This window comes from Pristis pectinata, chromosome 14 (genome assembly GCF_009764475.1).
Source record: "Pristis pectinata isolate sPriPec2 chromosome 14, sPriPec2.1.pri, whole genome shotgun sequence".
Taxonomy (NCBI): domain Eukaryota; kingdom Metazoa; phylum Chordata; class Chondrichthyes; order Rhinopristiformes; family Pristidae; genus Pristis; species Pristis pectinata.
In genome coordinates, this window is record NC_067418.1 from 3,463,468 (window position 1) to 3,486,521 (window position 23,054).

Sequence of the window (23,054 nt, forward strand, 5' to 3'; positions counted from 1 at the left end):
TATAGACAAGAAAGAGCATGTTGTCAGAAGATGGAATTGGTGTGTGAATTGGGAGAGTTGTGTTGAATTGCAGCCTGGCTCGATTGTACTTGCAAAATATCTCACAGGCAAGACTAGGAGATGATACCAACATTGGTTCACCTGTCTTACCAATGGTTTGGAGGGTTTTGTGGAGATCAACAGCAGCAAGTGGATTTCACCTCAATAGAACCTTGTGGCCTAAAGAAAACTTCACTTTATAGTAAAGACTGGTTCAGAAAGGTGTGCAGAAGTGCATGCTAGGAGTGGTAAATTGGTTTAATATTGTCACATGTACCGAGGTACAATGAAAAGCTTTGCTTTGCATGCCATCCATACAGGTCATTTCATCACCTCAGTACATTGAGGGAAAACAATAACAATGCAGAATAAAGTGTCACAGCTACAGAGAAAGTGCAGTGCAGGCAGACAATAAGGTGCAAGGTCATGACAAGGTAGATGGTGAGGTCAAGAGTCCATCTTATCATTACAAGAGGTACGTTCAATAGTCTTATAACAGCGGGATAGAAGCTGTCCTTGAGCCTGGTGGTACGTGCTTTCAGGCTTTTGTATCTTCTGCCCGATGGGAGAGGGGAGAACAGGGAAAGGTGGGGTCACTGCCAGAGGAACTCAGTAGGTCGAGCAGCATCCTTAGAGGGAAATGGATAGTCGACGTTTTGGGTCAAGACCTTTCATCTGGACTGATAGAGGGGAGATGGCCAGCATAAAGAGGTGGGGTACAGGAGGAACTGGGTAGATCAGGAGGCGCAGGTAACCTGAAATTGGAGAATTCAATGTCCACGTTGGCAGCCTAAAGACTACCCAGGAGGAATATGAAGTGCTGTTCCTCTGGTTTGCATTTAGCCTCACCCTTGCAGCGGACAGGCTGGTGTGGCAACCGAGGACTCCAGATGCCCTCTTCACGTTACTACCATCAGGGAGGAGGTACGGGAGCCATACTGAATGCCCTCCTCCATCAGATTTCTGAACGGTGCATGAACACTATCTCATTATTCCTCTTTTACACTATTTATTTATTTTTGTAACTTATTGTAATTTTTATGTCCCTATGTCTTGCACTGTACTAGTGCTGCAAAACAACACATTTCACAACGTATGTCAGTGATAATAAACCTGATTCTGATTCTGAGAAGGCTATGGCAGACAAAGCAAAATCATGTTTTACCGATCTAGCCATGCCTCCAGTGAGCAGTTATAGAGTCATACAGCACGGAAACAGGCCCTTCAGCCCAATTCATCCATACCGACTGTGTTGCCCAGTGCGCTAATCCCATCTGCCCGCGTTTGGCCCATAGCCCTCTAAACCTCTCCTATCCATGGACTTATCTAGGTGGCTTTTAAACGTTGCTAATGTGCCCGCCTCAACCACTGTTTCTGGCAGCTCATTCCAAATACGCACCATCCTTTGTGTGAAGAAGCTGTCCCTGATGTCCCTTTTAAATTTCTCGCCTCTGATCTTAAACCTATGCCCTGGGAAAAAGACCATGTGCTTTCACCCTGTCTATGCACCTCCATCAGATAACCTCTCAATCTCCTACATATCAGGGAATAAAGTCCTGGTCTACGCAACCTCTCCTTGTAACTGAGGTACCCACCCTACAGTAACAACACCGCTGTCTACCTGCCAGAGTGGAGAATTGACTGATATGTCCTGTTCACAAAAAAGCCCAGCACCAATCCAATCCAACCAGTTGCTGCTGAATCAGATACTGTCAATCATCAGCAAAACAACAGAAGGTGTCATTCGCAGTTGTTGTCAAAAACCTGCTCACCAATTCCCAGGGCCATTTGACTGCAGATCTTAATGCAGACTTGGTCCAAATCTAGGATGTGGAGAACATTTAGGCATAGGCTGATAAATGGCGAGTTGAATTTGTGCCTCAAAAACTGCCAGGTCCAATGAGAATGTTTAATCAAACTCCTTGGGTATTCAGTGGCAAGTTCCTGGGCGTCAGCATCTCAAGAGGAAAAACACAATGATGCTGGAGGAACTCAGCAGGCCAGGCAGCATCCATTGGAGAAAAGCAGGCGGTCAACGTTTCAGGTCAGGACCCTTCAGGACTGAAGATAGGAAAAGGGGAAGCCCGATATATAGGAGGGAAAAGCAGAGCTGTGATAGGTGGACAAAAGAGGGGAGGTGGGGTGGGCACAGGGTGGTGATAGGTAAATGCAGGTAAGAGATAGTGATAGGCAGGTGTGGGGGAGGAGGGGAGAGCAGATCCACTGGGGGATGGGTCAAAGGTAAGGAGAGAAAAAAAGGGGGGCTAGAAAAAAGAGAGAGATGCTAGGAAAGGGAAGAAGATAATAAGCATGATGGTGGGGGGTTACTTAAAGTGGGAGAATTCAATGTTCATGCCGTTAGGCTGCAAGGTTCCAATGAGGTGCTGTTCCTCCAGCTTGCGCTTGGAATTCTCCCGGCAGTGGGGGAGGCCGAGGACTGACATATCAGTGATAGTGTGGGAGGGGGAGATGTAGGTCGCTGTTACGGATGGAGCGCAGGTGTTCTGTGAAACGGTCACCTAGTCTGAGCCTGAAGACCCAAATCCAACAATTTAGGAACAGCTTCTTTCCCTCTGCCATCAGATTTCTGAACAGTCCACGAACCCATGAACACTAGCTTGTTATTCTTTTCTTTTCGCACTATTTATTAATTTCTGTAATTTATAGTAATTTTATGTCTTGCACTGTACTGCTGCCACAAAACAACAAATCTCACGTCATATGTCAGTGATAATATACCTGATTCTGATTTCATTGCCAAAATCTTAACATCCCAAGGGCCGCCGTTGACCAGAACCACAAAGGATCAGTCACGTGAATATCTTGGCTACAAGAGAAGGTCGGGGACTGAGTATCTCATGGTAAGTAATTTGTCTCCTGAGAACCCACAGAGTTTACATCATCAAAGGAGGCAAGTTAGGAGCACAATGAGTTACTTTGCTCATACCTGAATGTATACAGCTCAACCTTCCAGCACACCATTCAGGACAAGAGCCTGCTTGATTGGCACCCCATCCACCCCACGAAATGTCCATTCCCTCTATCATTGGTAGACAGGAGTTCTGGTGTGCACCTGCTTCAAAGTACACTGTAGTTACTTGCCCAGGCTACTCTGACACCACCTCCCAAACCTGCGTCCTCCACCAGCAGGATGGACAATGCGGTAGACGTTTGGGAGTACAACCACCTGCAGGTTCTCTTCCAAGTCACACACAATCCCAACTTGGAAAGATTATGATATTCTTTCATCACTTGGTCTAAATCCTGGAAACCCTCCTCACAGCGTTGTGGAAGTATCGTAATGACTGCCGCGGTTCAAGATGGCAGCTCATCGCCTTCTCAAAGGTAGTGGAGGATGGGTAATGAATGCATGTCTCGCTAGGAACATACATCCCAAAACAAACAAAGAAGCCACCTTGAGATATTTTGCAATGTTAGGATGCTGTTTAAATGGAAATTGCCATTGTAAGTGCTGATCATGAGAACCATAGAACATGACAGCACAGAAAACAGGCCATTCGGCCCTTCTAGTCTGTGCTGAAACTTTATTCCACTAGTCCCATTGACCCGCACCCAGTCCATAACCTTCCAGACCTCTCCCATCCATGTATCTATCCAACTTATTCTTAATACTTAAGAGAGCCTGCATTTACCATGTTAGATGGCAGCTCGTTTCACACTCCCACCACTCTCTGAGTGAAGAAGTTCCCCCTAAACCTTTCCCCTTTCACCCTAAAAAGCCATGTCCTCTTGTACTTATCTCCCCTAATCTAGGTGAATGAGCCTACTCGCATTTACTCTGTCTATACCCCTCATAATTTTGTAAACCTCTGTCAAATCTCCCCTCATTCTTCTGCGCTCCAAGGAAATAAAGTCCTAACCTGTTCAATCTTTCCCTGTAAACTCAACTCCTGAAGACCCAGCAACATTCTAGTAAAATCTCCTCTGCACTCTTTCAATCTTACTGAAGTCCTTCCTATAGTTAGGTGACCAGACTGCACACCAATACTCCAGAATTTGGCCTCACCAATGTCTTATACAACCTCACCACAACCATCCCAACTCCTATACTCAATACTTTGATTTATGAATGTCAGGAAGCCAAAAGCCTTCTTTACAACCCTGTCTAGCCTGCGACGCCACTTTCAGGGAATTATGTATCTGAAACTCCCAGATCCCTTTGTTCCTCCGCACTCCTCAGTGCCTCTACCATTTATTGCGTATATCCTACCTTGACTTGTCCTTCCAAAACACGACACCTCACACTTGTCTGCATTAAATTCCATCTGCCATTTTCTGGCCCATTCTTCCATTTGGTCCAGATCCCTCTGCAAGCTTTGAAAGCCTTCCTCGCTGCCCACTACGCCTCCAATCTTAGTGTCATTGGATCTTGCTGATCCAATTTACCACATTGGCTTACATATTGGATTTGTGTAATTACAAAGAATGGTGGATGTGAAATGACAATTTCTGTTAGAGTCACAGAGTCATACAGCATGGAAACAGGCCTTTCGGCCCAACTCGTCCATGCCAACCAAGATGCCCACCTGAGCTAATCCCATTTGGCCCATGTCCCTCTAAACCTTTCCTATCCATGGACCTGTCCAAATGTCTTTTAAATGTTGTTAATGTACCCGCCTCAACCACTTCCTCTGGCAACTCATTCCATATACCCACCGCCCTCTGTGTGGAAAAAGTTGCCCCTCGGGTCCCCTTATAAATCGTTCCCCTCGTGCCTTAAACCGATGCCCTCTAGTTTTAGACTCCCTACCCTGGGATAGGATATTGGATGGGAATTATTGGTTTAAAATGCTTAGTGTGAGAGTGAAGAGGTCGGGCAATGCTACCGTTGGCAGATTTATTACAGCATGATATGGACATTAGTCAAGGAATCCTTTGTAGAAGTATATAAATAGTTGGAGCTTTTCTATGAGAAAAGAACTGGATTTAAGTTTCATTTCTGGATTACTGGAACAAAGGATCGGCAACTTCATTGTTGAGCTGGAGCCCTTGGGAAGGTGCAGAAGTGGTGTTGATTACGGGAAGATCTAACCGAGCATCCCAGGGAGAACTCCTCTGCTTTGCAAATAACCTCCTGGGACCTTTAACACCTGAACAGGGAGATGCGGGATTCAGGTCAACATTTTTGTTTGACACTGCCGTGATCTGTGGGACAGGTTGACAATGAGATGAGATGGTCCAATAGGGGCATGACGGAGCTGGTAGGAATTCAGAAGAATAGAAGGTGATCTTATTGAAACATACATTTCTGAGGAGGCTTGGAAGGTGATGATGAGATGCTGATTGCCCTTGTGGGGGGGATCTAGAACTAGGGGCATAATTTCAGAATTCTGATCACACATTTAAAGGGGAGGTGAGAAGTTTCTTCTCAAAGGATTGGAATTGACCACACCAGAGCCGCTGTGGAGGTGGGGTCATTGAATGTACTCAAGGTGGAGATTGACAATTTCTTACACTGTGAGGGGGCTGTGGCTGTAGGCATGACAGGAGATTGGAATTGATGCCAAGTTCTGATCGGTCCAGAATTTACTGAATAACAGAGCAGACTCTCAGAGGGCTGTAACCTGACTCCAGCTCCTTGTGTCCTTGTAACAACCTCTCCAAATAATGGAGCAATCCCTTAGTGCTGAAGCCTTCTGATAGTGCAGCACTTCCTCAGAACTGGTTTAAAGTACACAGTGTTTTAATACTCCCCAGCAACAGTGCGGCACTCCCTCAGCTACTGCTCCTCCTACAGCGCGGCGCTCCCTCAGTACTGCTCCCCCTACAGTGCAGCACTCCCTCAGTACTTGCTCCCCCTACAGTGGCGGCACTCCCTCAGTACTGCTCCCCCTACAGTGCGGCACTCCCTCAGTACTGCTCCCCCTACAGCGCGGCACTCCCTCAGTACTGCTCCTCCTACAGTGCGGCACTCTGTCAGAGCCACTCCTCCATCTCTGACTCTTTCTCTTTCCTCAGTATTAAGGATGACCTGCTTCCACTCCAGTTATGTGGGACTGAAGCCAATGAGGAAGCCACAGACTTTACACCAAGTGATTATTATCTGAGGCCAATGGGTGACAAAAAGTATGGAAATCTCAACAACTGCCATCAGTGACGTTATCGCTGCAATGACTTTTGTTGGTGTTCGTCACTCATTCTTGAGTAAGGCCGTGATTGTCTAGTCTACAGTGTTGTGATGTGTATGGAGATGGCTGTTGAGACCAATCTGGCCTCGAAGGTTCCTTTCCCACAGGTGACAGAGCTGTACGGATGGTGTAGCATCAGTGCTTTCTGACCTTTGAGATCCTCTTTGCTTCCTCCGTTCTATCTTCCTCATATGAGTGAGCATGGCTCTTTACGTGGGTAAACCAAACAGGATGAACCCATGAGAAACAAAGGACTGCAGATGCAGGAATCCAGGTGAAAAACACTGAGATGCTGGAGGAACTCAGCAGGCCAGGCAGCCTCCGTGGAGAAAAGCAGGCGGTCAACGTTTGGGGTCAGGACCCTTCTTTAGGACTGAAGATAGGAAAAGGGGAAGCCCGATATATAGGAGGGAAAAGCAGAGCAGTGATAGGTGGACAAAAGAGGGGAGGCGGGGTGGGCACAGGGTGGTGATAGGTAGATGCAGGTAAGAGACGGTGATGGGCAGGTGCGGGGGAGGAGGGGAGAGCAGACCCACCGGGGATGGGTCAAAGGTAAGGAGAGAGGCATGAACACTGAATTCTCCCACTTTAGGTAATCGCCACCCCCCTTCCCCACAACACCCCCCCCCCAAAATGCTTCTTCTCTTCCCTTTCCTAGCCTCTTTTTTTTCTCTCTCCTTACAGTTGCAGACTTTTTTCCCAGGATAAGGGAATCTAAAACTAGAGGGCACAGGTTTAAGATGAGAGGGGAAAGATTTAAAGGGGACCTGAGGGGAAACCTTTTCACCCACACCGTGGGTATATGGAACGAGCTGCCAAGGTGGGTACAATTACAGCATTTAAAAGACATTTACTCAGGTACATGGAAAGAAAGGTTTATCGGGATATGGGTCAAACGCATGCAAATAGGACCAGCTTAAATGGGAATCTTGGTCAGCATGGATGAGTTGGGCCGAAGGGCCTGTTTCCATACTGTACAAATCCACGACTACATCCTTTCTGACAGTGCAGCATTCCCCCAGTTCTCAGTGACAGAGGCAACATAGATGATGCCCTCAAGTCTATGGAGTGAGTCCTTAAGGCATTACCTTCTGACATGGAAGCAAGTATCCCACAGCTGACAGTAAATGGTCCCCACTAGGTGCACCGAGAGCAGTGAGTGACGTTTCTCATGTCCGTTCCATCTCCCACATAGATACCTACCTGCAGTGGAAAATATTCCCCCAACTATCCCACAGAGGCGAATGAGAAACCGGTTGGTAGACATCCCTTCTTCAGAGATCAAGATCTTAAGACAGCTGATGTCATATTTCACCAGGACACCCGGGACTTCATGCTTCCTTCCCATTCCTGCCAGATTTTTCTCCTGCAATAACACAAATGAGCAACGGATTGATAATTCCAACCAGTTGGATAATTAGTGCTCTACAGGCGACTGGGTCCTGTTCCAAGAAAATGATACATAGAACACAGAACAGTACAGCACAGCAACAGGATCTTCGGCCCACAATGTTGTACTGAACCAATTAAACTAGTAATTAATTGCCTAACTAAACTAATCCCTTCTGCCTACACAATGTCCATATCCCTCCATCCCCTGTCTAAGAGCCTCTTAAATGCCTCTGTCGTATCTGCCTCCACCACCACCCCTGGCAGCACATTCCAGGCACCCACCAGTCTCTGTGTAAAAAAAACTTGCCCTGCACATCTCCTTTGAACTTATCCCCCTCTTGCCTTAAATGCGTGCCCTCTGGTATTAGACATTACGACCCTGGGGAAAAAGATAATGGCTGTCTACTCTGTCTGTGCCGCTCATATTCTTATAAACCTCTATCAGGTCTCCCCTTAGCCTCTGACACTCCAGAGAAAACAACCCAAGTTTGTCCAATCTCTCCTTATAGCTCATGCCCTCTGATCCAGGCAGCATCCTGGTGAAACTCTTCTGCACCCTCTCCAAAGCCTCCACATCCTTCCTGTAATGGGGCGACCAGAATTGAATACAATACTCCAGATGTGGTATGTATAATTTTCTGCAATGCAAAGACATGTCATTTGCTTCTGCGTCAAGAAACGTTGGAAAAAAAAATAAATTTTGTATTTATTAACTTTTTTCACATAAATTCTGTAGTAGCGAATTTTATCTCTTATCTCAAGTTTTTGGGTGGTTATTTGTGGGATCTGTAATGCCTGCATTACTCTGTATAACATTTCCATCTCTTTACAGAACATGACGTGTTTTCATTCTCCTTCCCTCTCCCACTTCCACCTGTCTCTCTGTGGCTCCCTGCACTGTTCCAGCGTAAGCTTGATGAACCACACCACATCTCTCTGGACACATTGCAGCCTTTGCGACTACTGAATTCAATGGTTTCAGGTCATTTGCTGTTTGTATCAAAACTGGTAAGTTCAGGAGCAACAAACAATCTGCTGGAGGAACTTAGTGGGTTGAGCAGCACCTGTGGGGTGGAGAGGAATTGTTAACATCTTGAGTCCTGTTGCAGGGTTTCGACCCGAGATGTCGACAATTCATTCCCCCTTGCCCCCCCCCCCCCGTCCCAGATGCTGCTCGACCCGCTGTTCCTCCAGCAACTTGTAAGTTCAGCAGTAAAGTTATGCAGCAGTAATATTAAATTGGTAAATTAGTTTATTATTGTCACATGTACAGTGAAAACCTTTGTTTCGCATGCCATCCATACAGATCATTTCATCACATCAGTGCATCGAGGTAGTACAAGGGAAAACAATAACAGAATGCAGAATGAAGTGTTACAGTTACAGAGAAAGTGCAGTGCAGGCAGACAATAAAGTGCAAGGTCATTACGAGGTAGATTGTGAGGTCAAGAATCCATCTTATTATACTAGGGGACCATTCAATAGTCTTACAACAGTGGGATAGAAACTGTCCGTGCTTTCAGGCTTTTGTATCTTCTGCCCGATGGGAGGGGTGGGTGGGGTCTTTGATTATGTTGGCTGTTTTACTGAGGCAGCGAGAAGTGTAGACAGAGTCCACGGAGGGGAAGCTGGTTAACCCTGATTTTCTCTTTCTCCTGATGGCCTTGATGTGTCCAGTATTCTTCTTTTAGGTTTGGGTTTCAATAGCAGTTCTGACCTGCATTTCACAGCTTTAACACATCTCTTGGTTTCTTTTCTCTCTTTAACTGCCCTCATAATTGATCAACCCCATAACTCAGTGAACACTGGAATCGCCACGGCAACCGTGGTCTCACCCCACCGGACATATTCCCTTTGTCCTATCCATTCCTCGCCAACCCCTCCCCTGCAACTTAAAACTAACTTTGGGATGTGGGAGGAAACCGGAGCACCCGGAGGAAATCCACACGGTCACAGGGAGAACGTGCAAACTCCACACAGCCAGCGCCCGAGGTCGGGATTGAACCCGGGTCTCTGGCGCTCTGAGGCTGTGCCTCTATACTGCCCTAATTGTGATCCTCAACTAATGACAGCTTAACCTCTGATACTTTGACTTTTTAAAATTCCTTCCCTAAGCACGTACATTTTATTAATCTATGAGAGGTGGTGGGTTGTGAGGAAGTTGAATTGGCTTCCACACAATCCCACTCTCCACATCTCCTGGGGTTATCTGCTAATGCACAGCTCTCCTCTTGTTGTTTGAGTCCATAATCACTGTTGTGCTGCAGTTTAGGAGGACAGTTTAAAGGAGATGTGCGGGGCAAGTTTCTTACGCGGAGAGTGGTGGGTGCCTGGAATGTGCTGCCAGGGGTGGCAGTGGAGGCAGATGTGGTAGAGATGTTTAAGAGGCTCTTAGCTAGGCCCATGGATGTGCAGGAAATTGAGGGATCTGGACATTGTGTAGGCAGAAGGGATTAGTTCAGTTCGGCATTTGATTAGTTCGGCACAACCTTGTGGGTGAAAGGGTCTGTTCCTGTGCCGTACTGTTCTGTGTTCAATGTTCTATGTTCTGCTCTGCTCTGCCCAGGGCCGCAAGAAACTGCAGAGAGTTGTGGACACAGCCCAGCACATCACGGAAACCTGCATCCCCTCCGTGGACTCTGTCTTTACCTCTCGTTGTCTTGGTGAAGCAGCCAGCATAATCAAAGACCCCACCCACCCGGGACATTCTCTCTTCTCTCCTCTTCCATAGGGTAGAAGATACAGGATCCTGAGGGCACGTACCACCAGGCTCAAGGACAGCTTCTATCCCACGGTGATAAGACTATTGAACGGTTCCCTTATACGATGAGATGGACTCTGACCTCACGATCTACCTTGTTGTGACCTTGCACCTTATTGCACTGCACTTTCTCTGTAGCTGTGGCACTTTACTCTGTACTGTTATTGTTTTTACCTGTACTACCTCAATGCACTCTGTACTAACTCAATGTAACTGCACTGTGTAATGCATTGACCTGTACGATTGGTTTGCAAGACAAGCTTTTCACTGTACCTCGGTACAAGTGACAATAATAAATCAATACCAATACCAATAATTGAAGAAAGCCTTGGATGTTGACAGAATGAAGTCCCCGACACAATGAGGTGCAAGATCCCAAGAACCGTTGGCATTTTACTCACCTGCTCCGAGACTGAGAATTGGTAGGTGCTTGTGGAGAATGTGTAGGTGCTTATTTCGGTAGGCACTACGATCAGGAAGTATTGGAACATGTACAGTTCTGTGAACAGACACAGGAGAAATATCAGGCCCTGGGGTCAGAGCACGAGAAATGGGCACATTCTCAAAAATTAAAATAACTCGCAGAAAATAGAATGTTTAAATCAGGGATGTGGGAGTCAGTGGCCAGCATTTAATGCCTATTCCTAATCAGTAAATTGGTTTATTATTGTCATATGTACCGAGGTACAGTGAAAAACTTTGTTTTCACATACCAGCTTATACAGATCATTTCACCACATCAGTTCATTAAGGTAGTACAAGGGAAAACAATACCAGAATGCAGAATAAAGTGTTACAGTTACGGAGAAAGTTCAGTGCAGGCAGACAATAAGGTGCAAGGCCATAACAAGGTAGATTATGAGGTCAAGAGTTCATCTTATTGTACAAGAGTGCTGTTCAATAGTCTTAATAACAGAGGGATAGAAGCTGTCCTTGAGCCTGAGGGTACGTGCTTTCAGGCTTTTGTATCTTCTGCCTGATGGGAGGGGGGAGAAGAGAGAATGTCCGGGCTGGGAGGGTTCTTTGATTATGTTGGCTGCTTTGATTATGCTGGGCAAGATGGTGGTGAGACAATCTCTTGAGCTGCTTGTTTGGGGTTTGAACTCCCTCTCTCTCTCTCTCTCTGAGTTGCTGGGACATTTAGAACTCAACTGTATTGTTGTGGGCTAGAAGTCACGGATGGCTCAGTCTAGGTGTGGTTAGCAGACGTAACTAAGAGTGTTAGTGATACCAAAGCAAAATACTGTGTGGAGTCATACAGCACGGAAACAGTCCATTCAGCCCACTGCTTTCATGCTGGCCAATTGCGCCCATTTATACTATTCCCACTTCATTCTCCCCACATTCCCATGAACTCTCCCCAGATTCTACCCCTCGCTGACACACTATTAATACAGAGCTATTAGTTTATCATTGTCACATGTACTGAGGTACGGTGAAAAGTTTTTGTTTTGCATGCCATCCATACAGAGCGTTCCATAAGTACATCAAGATGTTAAAAAGAAAACAGAATGTAGGATATGGTGTTGCAGTTAAATTCGTAAATAAATTAAATTGGTAAATTGGTTTGTTAAAGTTGGTGGTGGTGTGGATAAAGTAGAAGTTTGCTGTAGGTTACAACAGGACATTGATAGGTTGCAGAGCTGGGCTGAGAAGTGGCAGATGGAGTTCAACCTGGAAAAGTGTGAAGTGATACACTTCGGGAGATCGAATTTGAAGGCAGAATACAAGGTTAATGGCAGGACTCTTAGCAGTGTGGAGGAACAGAGGGATCTTGGGGTCCACGTCCATAGATCCCTCAAGGTTGCTACGCAGGTTGATAGGGTTGTTAAGAAGGCGTATGGTGTGGAGAAGGAGGATGAGAGGTGAGTTAATAGAGGTGTACAAGATGATAAGAGGCATAGATCGAGTGGACAGTCAGAGACGTTTTCCGAGGGCAACAATGGCCAACACGAGGGACCTAATTTTAAGGTGATTGGAGGAAGATATAAGGGGGATGTCAGGGGCAAGCTTTTTACACAGAGAGTGGTTGGTGCATGGAACGCACTGCCGGCAGAGGTGGTGGAGACAGATACATTGGGGACATTTAAGAGTCTCTTAGATAGACACATGAATGATAGAAAAATGCAGGGCTATGTGGGAGGGAAGGGTTTGATAGATCTTAGAGCAGGATAAAATGTTGATACAACATCATGGGCCGAAGGGCCTGTACTGTGCTGTAGTGTTCTATGTTCTATGTTATTGTCATGTATACCGATGTACAGTGAAAAACTTTGTTTTACATGCCATCCATACAGATCATTTCATCACATCAGTTACAGAGAAAGTGCAGTACAGGTAGACAAATAAAGTGTGAGGGCCACGATGAGGTAGACTGGGAGATCAAGAGTTCATCGTCTGAGAGATCAGTTCAAGAGTTTCATAACAGCGGGATAGAAGTTGTACTTGAGCCTGGTGGTACGTGCTCTCAGGCTTTTGTATCTTCTGCCCGATGGGAGGGGGGAGAAGAGAGAATGACCTGGGTGGGGTAGTCCTTGATTACCATACCACATTCTTTGAGATACATAGAACATAGGACAGTACAGCATAGAACAGGCCCTTTGGCCCACAATGTTGTGCTGACATAGCTATTCCCTCCTAGCTACAGAATGCCCATATCCCTCTATTTTCCTCTCATTCATGTGCCCATCCAAGCCCCTCTTAAAAGCCCCCAATGAATTTGCCTCCACCACCCTCTCAGGCAACGCATTCCAGGCATCCACCACTTTCTCAGTAAGAAGAACGTACCCCTCACATCGGTTCTGAACCTACCCCCTCTCACCTTAAATGCATGCCCTCTGGTATTGGATCGCTCAATAACTGGGAAATGATATTGCTCGTTCACTCTATCTATGCCCCTCATATGGGATGTGAGAGGAAATAGAAGTACTCAGAGGAGACCCACACGGTCACAGGGAGAAATGTTGCACAGACAGCACCGGAGGTCGGGATTGAACCCGGGTCTCTGGAGCTGTGAGCCAGCAGCACGAATCGCTGTGCTGAAGCAGATGTTGGAAATCTGAAATAAAGCAGAAACACTCAGCAGGTCAGTCAGCAGCTATGAAGAGAGAAACAAAGTTAACTTTACAGGTCGATGGCCTTGTATCATATCTCAATGATGACCTGGTGAAAGATAATGAACCTGAAGCATCGGCCCTTTCTCTCTCTCCACAGAGGCTGCCTGACCTGCTGAGTGTTTTCAGCATTTTCTGTTTTATTTCATATTCAAAGTCAAGGTCAAAGTCAAGTTTATTATCATCTGTACAAGTCCATGTGTGCACAGGTGCAATGAAAAACTTACCTGCAGCAGCATCACAGGCACAGAGCGTCAGATAAGCAGCATTCACAAGAAAAACATAAATTAAACATAAATTATACACAATTTTTACAAGAAAGAACACAATTAGAAGAAAAAAAATTCATTTTAGTACAAAGTGATCAAAATGATCATAGTGTTGCTAAACTGAAACTATTAGGGTTGTGCTGGTTGGTCGAATGGTTGAAGGGAAGTCGCTGTTCCTGAACCTGGTGGTGTGGGACTTCAGGCTTCTGTACCTCCTGCCCGATGGGAGCTGCGAGAAGATGGCACGGCCCGGATGGTGGGGATCTTTGATGATGGATGTTGCCTTCTTGAGGCAGCGCCTCCTGTAGATACTCCCGATGGTGGGGAGGGATGTGCCCATGATGTATTGGGCAGAGTCCACTACTCTCTGCAGCTTCTTATGTTCCTGTGCATTCAAATTGCCATCCCAGACCGTGATGCAACCAGTCAGGATACTTTCAACAGTACATCTGTAGAAGTTAGTTAAAGTGTTCAGTGACAAGCTGAACCTCCTTAACCTCCTCAGAAGGTAAAGACGCTGGTGCTCTTTCCTTATGGTTACATCTGTGTGCTGGGTCCAGGACAAGGCATCGCCCCGGAACTTAAACCTGCTGACCCTCTCCTCCGCTGATCCCCCAATGTGGACTGGCGCACGTTCGCCCTCCTTCCCCTCCCCCCCTGAAGTCAACAATCAGCTCTTTAGTTTAGTTGACGTTGAGCAAGAGGTTGTTGTTGTGGCACCACTCACCCAGGTGTCCGATCTCGCTCTGGTGCGCTGACTTATCGCCGCCTGTGATTCGTCCAACAACAGTACTATCGCTGACAAATCTGTAGTGCAGTTGTGCTTTTACATCCGTCCAGTAGTTCCAGACTCTATTATAGATGCAAGCTCTTTATTCCAAATTTATTTAATTAGAATGAAAGGAAAGATTATTACTTATGTAATGAATTCAATTTCCGCATCTGTCACAGTGGGATTTAAGCTCGTCTCTCTGCTTCATTCCAATCAGCTTTACCCCCTGTGTGTCGCTGCTTGGGTCAATGAGCAGAGAGAGAATGGAATGAAGTTTCATCTGATAGACAGTGTTATTACATCTTCAGAATATCCCAAAGCTTCGCACAGCTGCTGGTTTCCTTTTCAAAAACAAAATCCTCGATTATACGGAGAAACATCGGTGCTCACCCTCTAACCTCAATGAAAACTGCGCCCATAAATCTAGCGATTGGTTACATGGGGTACAGCAGTTGGACTGAAGGGCTTGTTTCCGTGCTGTATAACTGAATGAATCTCTACTCCCTGATCTAGGTGGTAGCATGTGAGAGGTAATAGTTTACTGAGAAATAACTGGGGGATGGGGTTGATGGAAATTCCCCAAGAACTGGCATACAATTGAAGGCCAAATGCCCTCCTCCTAAGCCATAAGGGGTACATGTAAAGAAATCTCTATGTGTGGATTTCTCCATTGCCGACATCAGTTTAGTACCACTCGTGTCCTTCAAGGTAAGTGAGGCAGGGTGCTTTGTCGTGGGATTCTGAATGGGTTCCTTGCTCCAGACAGCAGATTGGTCCAACCTTAATTCCATTGATGTGACCATTGAAGTTGATGAGGGGAGAGTGTGATGGGGAGGGGGGGGTGCAGTCAGAGATGTGGTCCTTTATACTGATGGTTTACACAAGCACTGTGCATCGATGTATTGGAGTTGGTTGGTATTAGTTTACTGTCAAATATACTAAGACACAGACTACAGTATAGCAACACTGTGACCACTTTGCACTAAAAGGAACTTTTTGTTTGTTCTAATTGTGTTCTTTCTTGTAAAAATTGTGTATAATTTATTTTTAATTTATATTTTGCTTGTGAATGTTGTGTATCTGATGCTCTGTGCCGGTGATGCTGCTGCAAGTTTTTCATTGCACCTGTGCACACATGTACTTGTGCCTGTGACAATAAACTCCAATTTGACTTTGAGATGCAGTGAAAAGCTTCCCTTCTGTGTGCCATCCAGATGGATCATTCCATACATCAGTACATCGAGGGAGAAAAGGAAAATGGAATGCAGAATATAATGTTGCAGTTACAGAGAAAGTGCAGTGCAGGTAAAGGCTGATATTTAACAGCACCAAGAGTCATTCGGTAGACAATATAGTGCTCTGAGCTCCATTTCCAGTGGAGTTAGGTAGGGAGCGAGGGAAGAACATTGTTAAAACCCTGGGGGTGGTGCGGGAGTTGAGGGACAGGTGCTGCTCTTCAACAGGTGTCTCTATTTAAGATCTCACCTGCTGACAGTGCAGCACTCCCCAGGCACTGCCCTGAACTGCCAACGTGTTTAAGTCCTGGAGGGCCGTCACTGTTCTGAGCCCAGATGTTTGTTAGAATCCAATGCGGACAAGTGGGGGTAGTGTAGATGGGCAAAAAAGTTGGCATGGATGAGTTGGGCCAAAGGGTCTGCTTTTATTGCTGTACTTTGTGACTCTAAGATTCTATTGCACAGATTTGATAAAGTAAGATTTGTCACGTGTACACAGCGAAATGCATCGTTTGCCTAGAGTGTTCTGGGGGCAGCCCGCAAGTGTCGCCGCGCTTCTGGCACCAACATAACACGCCCACAACTTCCTAACCCGTACGTCTTTGGAATGTGGGAGGAAACCGGAGCACCTGGAGGAAACCCACGCAGACACAGGGAGAACATACAAACTCCTTGCAGACGGCAGCTGGAATTGAACCCTGGTTGCTGGCGCTGTAACAGCGTTACGCTAACATACCATGTATATTTACCATATACAGTCTGGGAATTTACCCCCATTGGGTGATGCTATGTACCCTGCCCCTCTAATTACTCCTCCCACCCTTACTGCCCAGCCAATCCTATTCTCCCACATGTGTACATCTAGTCTCCACTCATAAACATCAGTGGTGTTACCTGGTAAGGGTAGTTAATTAAGACTTCCAAATGGAAAGTTCTTGAAGGTAAGTAACGTGCAGGGCTGTGGGGAAAGAGGGGGAAGTGAGGTTGATGGTTTCACAGAGTTGTACATCACAGAAACTGGCCCTTCAGCCCACCTTATATCTTGGCCCTTTTGTTTTTGATTCCCCCCTACCATGGGTAAGGGTACAATTATTTGGACTATTTACCCTATCTATGTCTCTCATAATCTTACATACTCCTATCAGGTCACCCCTCAGCCTCCTTCGCTCCAGGGAAAACAGTCCCAGCCTGTCCAATCCCTCCCCGTAACTAAATCCTCCAATCCAGGCACCATCCTGATAAACCTGCTGGTGCAGGGTGTCAGCCTGAAACATCTGCAGGTGCTGCTTGACCTGGCGAGTTCTTCCAGTCGTTTATTCTTTGCCCTGGATCCCAGCTTCTGCAGTCTCTTGTGTCTCCATACCGCACGCCCTCTGCACCACCCCGTCCACCTGTGCTGCCCCTTTCGGGGAACTATGGACTTAGATCCCTAGGTCACCCTTCCTTAGTGCCCTGCCACTTACAGTATTTGTCCTACGGTGTCTGACCTGCTCTCGAGCACCCAGTGCCAACTCTCAGGGCTGCAGTCTGTCATGGTTCTGCAGCGGCGAGTACGCAATTGCCACCACTCTTTCTGCAGAGAAGTCCCTCCCTTTATTGCCATTTGATGTTAGTGAGTATCTTCTGCCTCTTCTCTGGACTGTCCCACAACTGGAAACGATTTTACTATGTCCCGTCTACTGAACCACTTTGTAAGTGTAGACCACTGTCAACTCTCTCTCCAGTTCTCCCAATTCCAACTTCCTTGTCTGTTGGATCTACTCCACTCAGGCACCTGCCTTGCAGACCTCTCCTGCACCTTGCCCAATGCCCTGGTATTGTGATCCTACAAAGTTCTCCAAGCAAGCTCTAACCAAGCTTCTATTTATCAGAACATTACTTTTATATTCTGCTTCAAATAATACATTGGAACAAAACCAAAAAAAGCTGGAGATCTGTACTGTAACATAACTATTTTAGTAGCAACAACTTTCATTTCTGTAACACCTTTAGCATGTAAAGGTCTGCCAAGGTAGTTCTCTGGAATTATATTGAAGAAAAGAATTCCTGCCAGGTCCCACGAGGAGGTACTAGGGGAGGTAACCCAAAGCTTGGTTAGAGAGGTGGGTTGTAAGAAGCATCTTAAGGGAGCAGAGGGAGGCAGTGAGGTTCAGAGAGGGAATTCCCAAACTCAGGGACCCTGGCAGCTGAAGCGCGGTGATTAAGTTTACAGATAATCAAAAGGTCGGAAGTGAAGGAGGGGAGAGATCTCAGGAGGTTGTGGTGACAGAGACCAGAAGGGTTGAGATCAGAGAGATAAAGAGATTTGAAAACAAAGGTGCGAGTTAAAGTTGAGGTGGTGGCAGTCAGAATGAATGAGCTCGCGCGTGTGCATACACACGCACACACACGCACGCACGCATGCACGCACACACACACACTACATAGAATTAGATAATTGATAAGTTAATGTCCATTGTAAATTGTCCCTAGTAGGTGAGGGGGAATCTGGGGGGAGTCAACGGGAATGTGGGGACAATAAAAGTGGGTAAGATTAAGGCGTCAATGTGAGATGATGGTTAGCATGGACTCGATGGGCTGAAGGACCTGTTTCTGTGATGTTTGATTCTGTGACAAATTATTGTTCCTTTCCATCCTGCTATATAAATGTTAATAGGCGATTGGGAGCAAGAGGTAATTCATAGAAAACAGCTGCAGGGAAGCCAGCTGTTGGGACCTAGCAGTATAAGTACATAATTCATTGAGAGTGGCATAGCAGGTAGACGGTGGTGAAAAAGGCGTTTAGCATGCTGGCCTTCATCAAAGAACATAGAACATTACAGCACAGTACAGGCCCTTCAGCCCACGATGTTGTGCCGGCATTTTATCCTGCTCTAAGCTCGAGAACTATCCGATTTGTCCAAACCCCACTCTTTCCCCATGTTGCTTCTCCAGCCACTAGTTCCAGCCCCTCCCCAGTGAACAGCCCTATCTTAATGTTCAACACTCCTGGCCCAGAGCTTGTGTTTGTCCAGCTACAGAGGAGAACACTCCAAGCCTTCCGTCACAGCTGCGTTTCTTCACAGTTCCGTGTGGAGACTTTGATCTTCAGACCAGAAGAAAATGTTCCCTGACATTTGTTTGAATTATAAAATTGCACAATGTCTTTGAAAGAAAATGCCTTTCAGCAATTAATAAATACAGTGATATACAGCAACGTATGCAGCAACCAAAAGCCACTCGCTCTTCGAAACATTGATCTCCCATTTATCTATCGGTTTACAGCTTTCAATGAACCATCTTCAGAAATCTAGACCCACAATGTTCTGGTCAACAAAGAAACAATCCCAAATCAAAACCAAATTAGACTAATTTGTCGCTGTAACTCATTGGGAATCAAATGAAATGTGTTTTAAAGTTGTAAGACAGGGATATCCTTGTCCAAGTTAACTCACTTGATTCTGTTATCTTCTCACTGCCATCTAGTGGATGGACTAATCCGGGACTTGGCATTCCAAAGGAGAAATGGTTGATCCGATGGGAAAAGTTGTATACTGCAAAGGAAGAAGTTACAGAGAGTTGAGGTGTATTTTCAGAGATTCATAGACGAGAGAGGAGAGGAGGCCATTTAACCCATTGTGTCCACACTGATTGCTAAAGAAACAAAGGACTGCAGACGCTGGAATCTAGAGGAAAAACACGATGATGCTGGAGGAACTCAGGATGTTGCCTGGCCTGCTGAGTTCCTCCAGCATTGTACTGATTGCTAAAGAGCTATCTAGACTAACCCCACCTTCCACCACCGTGTGTTCAGTCCAACAGGTCACGGTTTTTCAAGCACAAAGGTAGACAGGGTGGTGAGCAAGGCGTTTGGCACGCTGTCGTTCATCAGTTGCGGATGACACTAAATTAGGAGGTGCTGTTGACAGTGAAGAAGGTTATCGTAGAGTACAGGGGGATCTTGGTCGGTTCGGGAAGTGGGCTGAGGAGAGGCAAATGGATTTCAATACAGATAAGTGTGAGGTGATGCATCTTGGAAAGTCAAACCAGTGTAGGACTTGTACTGTGAATGGTAGGGCACTAAGGATTGTAATGGAACAGAGGGACCTACGAGTACAAGTACACAGTTCGTTGAGAGCGGCGTCAAAGGTAGACAGGGTGGTGAAAAAGCGTTTAGCGCGCTTGTCTTCATCAGTCAGGGTACTGAGTATAGGAGTTGGGACATTACAATGTAGTCGTACAAGGCATTGGTGAGAGCACACCTGGGCTACCGTGTACAGTTTTGGTCACCCTGTTATAGGAAAGACCTCATTAAGCTGGACAGAGTGCAGAGAAGATTTCTGAGAGTGTTGCCAGGACTCGAAGATTTGAGTTGTAGGGACAGCTTGGGCAGGCTGGGACTTTATTCCTTGGAGTGTAGGAGACTGAGAGATGGCCTTATAGAGGTGGATAAAATGATGAGGAGCAGAGATAGGGTGAATGCACTCAGTCTTTTCCCCAGGGAAAGAGAATCAAAAACTAGAGGGCACAGGTTTAAGGTGAGAGGGGAAAAGTTTAAAAGAGACCTGAGGGGCAACTTTATCACACAGAAGGTGGTCTGTATATGGAATGAGCTGCTAGAGGAAGTGGTTGAGGCAGGTACATTAACACCATTTAAAAGATATTTGGACAGGTACATGGATAGGAAAAGTTTAGAGGGATATGGGCCAAACGCAGGCAAATGGGACTAGCTTAGATGGGAATCTTGGCCGGCATGGACCAGTTGGGCCGAAGGGCCTGTTTCTGTGCTGTTTAAACATGATGAGAGTTTCTGCCCCTTCCACCTTTTCAGGCCGTGAGTTCTAGACCCCACCCTCTAGGTGAAACATTTCTTCTCCAATTCCCTCTAATCCCACAGCCAGTTACTGCAGAGACGAGAGAGACTGCAGGTGCTGGGATCTGAAGCAAGAAAAAAATGCTGGAGGAACTCAGCAGGTCGAGCAGCATCTGTGGAAGCAGAGGGATGGTCAACATTTTGGGTCAAGACCCTGCATCAGGACTGAGAGCGTAGAGGGGATACAGCCAGTATAAAGCGATGAGGGGGAATGGGGAAGGCAGGGGTTGGGGCAAGTTATTGCTCAGCCAAATTGCTCTATCTGGGATCGTACTATACCTGAAGTGGGTACTACCACTCCAGCGTTACAACAGTGAGCACAATTCTGTCTCCACAGGGCACCTGGGTGGCGATGAAAATTGCAAACCTTGCTTTAATGCTTTCCCTGGCCCAAGGATCCAGATCCTTGGGATGGATTCAGCCTGTGCGTGTGGTTTAAAAACATCAGGTGGGTCTCCCAGTGAGCTGGTACTCTCGGGGAAGGGGTGAAGTCTAATGACAAGTAAACTGAACTCCTAGCAGCTGTAGTCTGTGACGGTAACAGGGCCCCAGAGACACAGTTTCTATCTTTAATCTCCCACTTGTTGAGTGAGGAATATTCTTTGACTAACTTGAAGAAAAAACTGCTTTTACCTTGAATGTTTCTTCGTTATTCTGAGAACCTATGCCCCCTCTTTTGGTCTTATTCGTGGCTAGAGTCTTCCTGATGCTTGTGTTGACCTCGACTGTACCTGCTCTCTGAACACCACAGACCTGGATCAACACACAAAGTGCTAGAGGAATTCAGCGGGTCAGGCAGCATCCATGGAGGGAAATAGACAGTCAACGTTTCGGGTCGAGACCGTTCATCAGGACTCAATACAGTCGACGTTCCAGGTTGAGGCGCTTCAGCTATTCATTTCCTTCCACAGATGCTGCCTGACCCACTGAGTTTCTCCAGCATTTTGTGTGTTGCTTCAGATTCCAGCATCTGCAGTCCTTGTGTCTACACAGACCTGGCTCCTTAGAGTTGCTGAAGTGCCAGGGTATGAGGAGAGATGTTTTTATTGCAAGGGATTGTTACAGTCTGGAATGCACTGACTGAAACAGTGAGGCAGATTCAATAGGGACTTCCAAAATAGAATTAAATAAAGTATTTGAAAAGGGGAAAAAAATCAGCGGTGCCCTCTGGGGAGAGGGTGAGGGAGAAGGTGATAAACTTCCTCAGCAAGAGCTGTTACTCAGGCAGATGACAATTCACAGTGTAACGGGAAAAGCTCCACTGATCTCCAGCTCAGGACTTGGCAGCCAAGGTTGTCAAGGTGGTCAGGGTATACAGGTTGATAATGGCCGTGTGTTCTTCCTGCTCAAACTATAACTCTAACCGTTTTGTTTCGATGTGAAAGAGATTGCAAATTGTACGCAAATACCTTCAGGATCCTTCACTGTAAGTACGTGTGCGTGACCCACTGGCAGTTGATGTGACCTGAAAAATAAGGTGGAAATGTCAGGACATTGAGTGAGTGTGCAGGTAGGGTCATACAGCACAGGAACAGGCCCTTCGGTCCACAATGTCCGTGCCGGCAATCCTCCTTGGACTCTGTCTTTACCTCTCGCTGTCTTGGTGAAGCAGCCGGCATAATCAAAGACCCCACCCACCCGGGACATTCTCTCTTCTCTCCTCTTCCATTGGGTAGAAGATACAGCAGCCTGAAGGCACATCCCACCAGACTTAAGGACAGCTTCTACCCCACTGTGATGAACGGTTCCCTTATACGATGAGATGGACTATGACCTCACCATCTACCTTGTCGTGACCTTGCACCTTATTGCACTGCACTTTCTCTGTAGCTGTGACACTTTACTCTGTACTGTTATTGTTTTTACCTGTACTACCTCAATGCACTCTGTACTAACTCAATGTAACTGCACTGTGTAATGAATTGAACTGTACGATCGGTTTGTAAGACAAGTTTTTCACTGTACCTCGGTACAAGTGACAATAATAAACCAATATACCAAAGTGCCTATCTACATTAATCCCATTTTCCATTAGTGAGCCTGTGGCGTTCTATGCTACGAGTGGCAAGTGCATGTCTAAATACTGTTTAAATATTGTGGTACCTGCCTCCAACACCTCCTTAGGAAGTTGTTCCAGATCTCAACCACCTTCTGAGTAAAAACAACCTTCCAAATCTCCTCCCCCTTACCTTTAATGTCTGTCCTCTGATTATAGACATCTCTGCTGATGAGAAAGGTTTCAGAATCAGAATCAGGTTTACTATCACTGACTTAGATCACGTGAAATTTGTTGTTTGGCGGCAGCAGTACAGTGCAAAGGCTTAAAAATTACTATAAATTACAAAATAAATAAATAGTGCAAAGAAAAAGGAATAACGAGGTAGTGTCCATGGGTTTGTGGACCGTTCTGAAATCTGATGGCGGAGGGGAAGAAGCTGTTCCTGAATCATTGAATGTGGGTCTTCAGGCTCC

General features: G+C 46.2%; 1 protein-coding gene across 1 annotated transcript in view; it reads right to left on the reverse strand.

The window, feature by feature from the left end:
- Positions 1 to 5,004: 5,004 nt before the first annotated feature.
- LOC127577955 (endoplasmic reticulum-Golgi intermediate compartment protein 2-like) overlaps positions 5,005 to 23,054 on the reverse strand; it is a 44,166-nt gene continuing 26,116 nt past the window's right edge. The window contains exons 7-10 of the mRNA XM_052029661.1: positions 14,451 to 14,530; positions 10,743 to 10,840; positions 7,392 to 7,554; positions 5,005 to 5,150 (exon numbers count right to left, since the gene is read on the reverse strand). Coding sequence (XP_051885621.1) covers positions 5,005 to 5,150; positions 7,392 to 7,554; positions 10,743 to 10,840; positions 14,451 to 14,530 — 487 coding nt within the window. The remainder of the gene's footprint in view (positions 5,151 to 7,391; positions 7,555 to 10,742; positions 10,841 to 14,450; positions 14,531 to 23,054) is intronic.